General features: G+C 40.3%; 1 protein-coding gene across 1 annotated transcript; it reads right to left on the bottom strand.

The window, feature by feature from the left end:
* Positions 1–3,401: 3,401 nt before the first annotated feature.
* Positions 3,402–7,757, bottom strand: LOC115108333 (sphingosine 1-phosphate receptor 3-like). Its single transcript, XM_029632532.2, is given in 3 exon segments — positions 3,402–5,650; positions 5,653–6,853; positions 7,398–7,757. Coding segments are annotated over 2 exon segments (1,158 nt in total). The 5' UTR covers positions 6,740–6,853; positions 7,398–7,757; the 3' UTR covers positions 3,402–5,579.
* Positions 7,758–8,580: the final 823 nt, after the last annotated feature.

Genomic DNA, 8,580 nt, shown 5'->3' on the forward strand with positions numbered 1-8,580 from the left:
TTCATTATCTACTTGAGGCTAAATTGATTTTATTGATGTATTATATTAAGTTAAAGTAAGTGTTAATTCAGTATTGTTGTAATTGTCATTATTACAACAACAAAAAAGATTAATCGGTATCGGCTTTTTGGGTCCTCCAATAATCGGTATCGACTTTGAAAAATCCTAATCGGTCGACCTCTAGTTTGAATATTACAACATTTAATGGTATTAAGCAAATCATTTAGTCTAATTGTGATATCCTCTTTCTTAAAATGTTTCATATTGATGACCAATTAATTCCTGTCTGACATCACTACGAAGAGACAGAGGAGCAAACATACCTTTGCTACCAATTTTAGTAGATTGACTGTTAGATATTTTACTGTGTGTTACTGTTATGTTGTGTCCTGCATGCTCACATTATGCCAATCGTTATTTATTTTAATTTTATACATACAGTAAGTGTCATGAAAAGCCATAAAAATCACAAGGTTGATGTGTTGTGGGCCCTCTGGAAAGTCCTGAAATATGCCCCTGATCCGTGTTGGAGAAGAACGCAAAGTATGTATATGAGCAAGTTACTCTTTTTTTTAAAACATCCTTAAGCTATAACTGCCACAAAAATTCTTCAACTAGTACCATGGAAATACTTTTAGCCAGCTGAGTCCACAAAGTGTCCACAAAAACATTGGGCCTTTATATACTCTCAGTATCTCTATGCTGACATTTATAAAACAATTACTGTATGCCATTGCTTGATCTATTTTAAAATGTAAGAATATGTTGGTGACAATGGAAACAAATACAAATGTAAATGTAAAATGTTTTCAATATACAACTTTATCCTCTGCAATACTTTTTACAGTACACTCTTAGGAAAAAAAAGGTGCCATCTAGAACCTAAAAGGTTTATTCGGATGTGCCAATCGGAGAACCGTAGAACCCTTTGAGGAACCCTGTTTAGTTCCTGGTAGAACCCTTTTGGTTTCAGGTAGAACCCTTTTGAGTTTTATATAGGACAATTTCCACAGAGGGTTTGACATGGAAAGAAAAGGGTTCTACGTGGAACCAAAAGGCTTCCCCCTGTGTATGTATGTTCTAAGTATCAGAGTAAGAACTCGATGAACACTATGAAAGCTTAAACCAAGTTTATTCATCCCAAAGGATAGAACAGCTGAACAGACAAAAACATATTCACACAAGCACTGACATTTAACCCTTTCTCCTGCTGAGTCTCCTCCTACACATCTGAGCAGCCAATGCATCTCTGTTGCTAGACAGAACCTTAGTGATATCTGTTCTTCCTCAGTTCATCTGACCTGACCTCTGACCCAAAGTGCTCACTACTCCCCAACTCACAGCTGTCATGGTGGCTAGTACCAGACTGTCTCTTCTCCTCCCAGAGGATCCCTCCCATACAGTAGGATCCCTGATGGCTAATAATAACATATTCTGACATAATGTAAAAGTTATACATTCCCCTTTCTCCCTCAGTGACATGAATAAGTATGTTTCATATTCTCAGAACCCAACACCTGGAACCAAAAAGAGTTAATCTATGGGGGATGCTGAAGAACCCTTTTGGAACCCTTTTTTCTAAGAGTGTTGGTAATAAGCTGTAGTCATGTGGTCATTACCAGGTTATGATGAGGTCTTAACTATGACAAGTAGGCTACATAATGTACACATAATATAGTGGTCACAATAATGACCAACTTGTCGTATGGTGCTGAGAAAAATTATGTAATATTCTGGTCAGTAAAAATATATTTTAAAAAACCTTGTCCTTTCTCAACCATACTTCATTCTGACGTCTTTTCAACCAGCTTTTGCCCACTAGGTAGAACCTATGCAAACTGCTTTACTAGCACAAAGACTATCTTTGAATAGCAGAAGGACATTGATATGGACAGTCAGTTCTTCCACCTTACAAAATGGCTACACAAAGGCTTGTCAGAGAGGAAAGTACATTCGCCAAGTATAAAATCTATTTATGTTTTTGTTTTGATAGGCTTATGATCCCAGTGTCTCAAACACCGGATGAATTCTCAAGTTGAAATGTTTGTGGTTTGTGAATTTTGACTGAAAATGTATATTGACTGAACAGAAATGGATGACCTAAATGTATCTGGACCTTCTCTGCCACATTGAAAACATACTTGTTTATTTATATCAAATAACAAGCATTGGTTGGAAATTGTGATTTTGATTAACCAAAATGATCTAGCTCACTGGCTGAGCTAAATACAGTATTTCATGAGACCCTAACCGCCAGCTGTTTGCCAACTGTGCTAGAAAATTGCAAACCCTGCTGAAAAAGAACATTACTCCAATTTTAATAATTATAGTGGCTCCAGTGTCTTATATGCAATGGGTGCATGGCCCACAAACACTATGCACATGTTTATATAGATTGGTGTGTATTAATCTAGTAGCATTTAGATAACAGGTCAGTAGTTCAATCAGATATCAACTAAAAACCAGATATCCACCAAAATAAGCCATTTTTCATTATGTCAAAAAGACGTCTGGTTGTGATCTGGTTATATTTCAACCAATAAACGATGTCTAACAGTAAAAGTCTAACCTACAAAATCATGACAAGCTACCAAAGCTTATAGTTTTTATTCAATTGGTATTTAGACACCACACAAGATGTAAAGGTAATTGTAATACAACTCTCTAGTGGTTAGTGGAAGCGTGAGTGACTTGTATCTATGTTGCTGAGAGGAACCAGAACCAACGTTGACACATGTTCTTTACTCTGACAGCAAACTTCAAATCATTACAAAATCAGTATTTGACTCACTGTACCATTTAAGGCGTAAACATAATGGATTAGTACACTGTTCATCATACCGGGAAGGCCTAGTCTTCATTGAAAATAAATATACTGAACTGTCCTAGAAAGAGAAAGGCAGGTGAATTGGAAAATATATATATACACTGTATGTGCAATACACAGTGATCCTACTTTCATTTGCAAACTTCCCATCCTCTATTGCACACATACGAACAGTTTATTACAATTAATCCACTTTTCCCACACTATAGATAGTTGATAAAGCTATATTATGCTCTATTACATGTCTTGTGGGAAAAATTTTCACACTATAGATAGTTGATAAAGCTATATTATGCTCTATTACATGTCTTGTGGGAAAATTTTTCATTGTGTTCCATAGTTATGAAATATGAAGTACATTAATATACAAGGCATGCCCAAAGGTTCAATGTGAGTCATTTGAATGTCTTTGCAAAATAGTGGCTTTAGATGAGCTATGGTAAGAGTAGATCCTTAGCATCCCAATTTGTAAGTCGCTCTGGATGCTAAATGACTTAAATGTAAATGTAAATGATGTCATTTGAATCTTTGCAAAATTAATGAAGCATTTGCGCTTATTAATGAAGCATTCATAGAACAGGGGTTATATCAGTAACCTCCAGTAGCCGCTAGATGCGGATGTAATAAACAGAGAGGTTTCTGTTTTCTTCCTACAAAATATGAAAGATAAGACTCACAGGAATACAAAGGTACGTACTGTACTGCTTCCCTGTACTATACCCATAAGCAGTTAGAACCGAGTGGACAAGGCCAGGCACTAAATTAGATTGGGGGAGAAAAGAACATCCTCAACAATGATGTTATTTTCTACACAGATCATACATCATCAACATTATTGCCTGATGATCTTCTGAACTTTCCAATACCTTTCTGATTTATTTCAGTCACTTCAAACCACGGGTTAGGAACCAAAATTATTTTCCAATCATTTAGTTCTGACCCCAAGCTGAATTTTTTTTTCGTTCTGTTCCAATGTTTCGACCAGAAAAAGAAAGTTCTGAACAGTTTCAAACCCCCAAAAGTACCAGTTTATGTAGTTCCTTTCGATTCTTTTTTAAACGTCTGAAATATACACTACACGGCCAAAAGTATGTGAACACCTGCTCGCCAAACATCTCATTCCAAAACCATTTGCATTAATATGGAGTTACTCCCCCCTTTGCTACTATAACAGCCTCTACTCTTTTGGGAAGGCTTTCCACTAGATGTTGGAACATTGTTACTGGACTTGCTTCCATTCAGTCGCAAGGGCATTGTCATACTGAAACAGGAAAGGGCCTTCCCCAAACTGTTGCCACAAAGTTGGAAGCACATAATCATCTAGAATGTCATTGTATGGTGTAGCGTTAAGATTTCCCTTCACTAGATCCAAGGAGCCAAGCCAAAACCATGAAAAACAGCCCCAGACCATTATTCCATTATTCCTCCACCAATCTTTACAGTTGGCACTAGCGTTATCCTTGCATCTGCCAAACCCAGATTTGACAAACTGACTTGTTGGAAAGATGGTATCTTATGACGTTGCCATATTGAAAGTCACTTAGCTCTTCAGTATGGGCCATTCTACTGAAAATGTCTGTCTACAGAGATTGCTTAGCTGTGTGCTCGATTTTCTACACTGGCCAGCAAGGGCGTAGCTGAAATAGCCAAATCCACCAATTTGAAGGGCTGTCCACATATTTTGTAGTGTATATATTTTTTACATTTAGCTCGACATTAAATTACTTCAACAAATCAGTGAAAATAAAGCAGCTTGCTGTGGAACGCGTAAGCAATTTTAGCTGTATAGGAAAGTTGTTGAGAGCACATTTTAACAGCATGGTTTAATCTCAATGAAAGACAAACACACACAGTGTAGGACACAAGATGCAACATCAATTTTGAGGGTGAGAGAGAATGGAGGAAGCTTCCTTTGAAGCACTGGGCATCTTGTTATGACATGCATTATCTGAATTAGGCCCCCAGAATTATACCTATACGGAGGAGCGGGTTCTATGGAGGAACTTCAAATGTCTTTCAACTTCCGAGTTGGTTTATTAATGGAGCATTGCAAGCGTTAGCTAGCTAGCTTGTGTGTGCAGAGCAGCACTAGAATTAAAAACACGTCTTACCTTTTTGTAGTTAATAAATCCATTGTGAAATGTGATAACTATAGTATCCTTAACTAACATTTAAAAAAGTCAATCCATTCTTCTCCAATAAACATATCTCTCTAATATCTGAATGACTCTTGTAACATCGTCAGTGGGCTACAGTAACCTATGCTACAAAGGGGAGGGGCAGATAGCCTACACCAAGTGTTACAGCTGGCAGGCAGAAGCTGGAATACATTTCTGAGTGACAGAGCCACTTCAGGCACTTCAGATTGAAATACTGTCAGACTGATTTGTAATAGAGTGTCATAGACCCAATAAAAAAGTTTCAAAAAGGGGTCAGGGGCCAAAAAAACGTGGGAACCCCTGCTTTACAGCAAGTTCATCAGTACAAACCTCATCTGAGTGTCTACCCAAGGTCTCTTCAGTCAATACTTTCACCAATACATACTGAAATAGCCCCAGTGTCCATGCCTGTACCATGCCCACTCACAGCATTGCCAGTTACCCATGCAGTGTGAATCTAGCCTGGTCCAAGATCTGCATGTGCTTTAGCCAACTATGACAGACATCGCATGATAACGATAGTCAGAGGAGTTGGCTAGACTACTAGAGCGCATACAGATCTAGGACCAGTCTACAGTGAATTAGCTGTCAAGTCAGAATTTGCTGAGGGACGGCAGTGCACTAGCCTTGACCAGCACCACTGACACCAGGTCGGCCGGCCCTGGTTATTAGAGTTCAGGGGCGTGGTCACCTTCCCCCGGGTCAGAGACTTGGCAGCCCCCGTTATCCTACTCCCTCCTCCAGCCACACTGGACCTGCTGTTCTCGGCCGTGGGGATGACTGTCCCCAGGTGGGGGTTGCCTGCCATAGAGGCTGGGGCCTCCAGGTGAGGCTGACAGCAGCACAGCAGCCTGAAGAAGGCTGCTCTCATCTCCATGCTGGACAATGTGTAGATGAGGGGGTTGACGGCTGAATTGAGCACGGCCAAGGCGATGAACCAGTCTACATGGTAGAGCACTGGGCAGCGCTCAGGGCTACAGCCCACATCCAGCAGCAGCAGCAGGAACAGTGGGGCCCAGCACATCACAAACACCCCCAGAACTATTACCACCGTCCTCAGCAGGGCCAGTGAGTGCTCCGAGGGCCTGCTGCTCACCCTCCGCCCGCTGGACGTCACCAGGCGGTAGATGCGGATATAGAGGATGATGATGGCCACCAGCAGGGCGCTGAAGACGCTGATGCAGAAGGCCACGTAGCTCTTGTCATAGAGGGGCAGCACGGTAGAGCAGGAGGCCAGGTGTTCCAGGCAGTTCCAGCCAAGGGAGGGCAGGGCGCTGAGCAGCACTGACACGGCCCAGCATGCCCCCAGCAGGCCCAGTAACCTCCCCCGTCCCGCTGCCTCGCACGGACGCAGCCGCACCATGGTCATATGTCTCTCGATGCCAATGGCCAGCAGGCTGAAGGTGGAGGCACTGAGGGCCACGAACATACTGCCCTCTCTTGCCAGCCACTGGGCCGGTGTCAGAAAAAAGGTCTTGCCGCCAGAGGTGAAAATGTTGACCACATAGGCCACCCCGGCTAGCATGTCAGATAGGGCCAGGTTACCGATGAGGAAGTACATGCGGCTGTGGAAGCGTTTGTTCCTCCATAACGCCAGCAGCACTGTAACGTTCTCCAGCACGATTAGGATACAGATGAGGAGGAGGACAGCAGTCTTACAGACCCCACTGCTCCTCGGCCGACCCCACTTCCCAGAGTGGTTGTAGTGGGCCACGATCACAGGGTTCATCCCCTCCTCAAACACATTCTCCATCCTGCCTTGCCCTGGCCTTCCCCCTTCACCCAGCAGAGGGCGCCACAACACAGCAGACTGCAGACAGAGGATCTACTGACATCTGGCACTGTTGTTATCACACTTTATTGGGAGCTGTTGGATAAAATGTGTTAAAATGAGTATTGCTAATTAAGTAAGAACTTTATTCTGATTGAAATATTAAATATGTTGATTAAACTCATGGGAAGATAGTCAAATAATTATACTAATACACGGATAAAATAACTTTGTGTCACACCTCGGTTAGTTTGAAAACTTTTAGGAGCCTAAAATGTATATTCTATGGTAATGTTTAAATTAATAATGATAAAATCATAAATTCCATTTAAGATTAGTTTTTTTTATGTAATAGTATTTATATTTGTATTCAAATAAGTTATTTAAGAACATGTGGATACGTACTATTCTCGATATTTGATAGAATGTGTTTCTCCCAGTCTTCCCATTTTAATAGACGATGTCATGGATGGTAATTTACATGTTCCATAATTACTTCGAGGCACTTTTAAATCCTTATTGTAACGTTTGAAACATTTAAGTTCACTGTGCCACACATATCACTAGAATGAAACAGCATTTTCATCATTGTTATGAAAAGGTGAATTTAGTTCAAATTATAAAGATCAATCAATCTTACCTGTCAGACAGTTTACAACTCCAACGCAGATAATTTGTAGCATATGGATATTTTCTATAGCTTTTTGACAGATATGGTCATTAAAAAAGTGGTGCTTCGATAACCAAATATTCATTGCGTCGTGGCATCGATTCCATATTTTATTCCGGATAATCTAAATAAAGTTTATTGTAGACTAATTCCCGCTAGAGTTTCATTCCGATAAAGCCCACAACTCCATACGTCAAACTTTTTAGTGGTCCTTCTGTGACTTCTCTGAAACGTTCAACTAATTTCTCCCCAACCTGGAATAGGGCGGGTTCATCCCGTATTCCCAAACTCATTCTCAAACAATTAGTAAGAGAGTCATGAGCGGCCAAATGTCGAATGGGATGCTGAAGTTTGACTAGCTAAAAAGAGCACGGTATCACTTACTGTAGCTGGGGTGGAGGGATTTGATTATTAATTACTTTTAGACTCCAGTAGTCTCTGTGTGTAGTTTTCTATGTCAGACGTCATTTCAACGTCTAGTTTTAATTTACATTTGTATGAGTTGTAAACGAACGTGAATTCAAAGTGAATTTCACCATGTAATTGGATTTACGTTAAAAGTTGGGTGAAAAAAAATATTAAATGACCTTATGTTGATGACTTTTTGCAAATCCAATTAGTTTTCCATGTTGATTCAACGTCATCACATATTTTTTGGGTTGAAATTAAGTCGTTTGTTTTTGCACTTTTTTTGGTTCCAATTTTTTTTAATGAAATAAAAATGTTCCTCATCAATCTACACACAATAACCTAGAATGACAAAGTGACAACAGGTTTTTTAGGAATAGCTTATTTACATAAGTATTCAGACCCTTTGCTATGAGACTCGAAATTGAGCTCAGGTGCATCCTGTTTCCATTGATCATCCTTGAGATGTTTCTACAACTTGATTGGATTCCACCTGTGGTAAATTCAATTGATTGGTATGATTTGGAAAGGAAAACAACTGTCTATATAAGGCCCCACAGTTGACAGTGCATGTCAGAGCAAAAACCAAGCCATGCGGTTGAAGGAATTGTCCGTGGACCTCCAAGACAGGATTGTGTCGAGGCACAGATCTGGGGAAGGGTACCAAAAAATGCCTGTAGCATTGAAGGTCCACAAGAACACAGTGGACTACATAATTCTTAAATGGAAGAAGTTTGGAACCCCC

Source organism: Oncorhynchus nerka, linkage group LG24 (assembly GCF_034236695.1).
Source record: "Oncorhynchus nerka isolate Pitt River linkage group LG24, Oner_Uvic_2.0, whole genome shotgun sequence".
NCBI lineage: Eukaryota > Metazoa > Chordata > Actinopteri > Salmoniformes > Salmonidae > Oncorhynchus > Oncorhynchus nerka.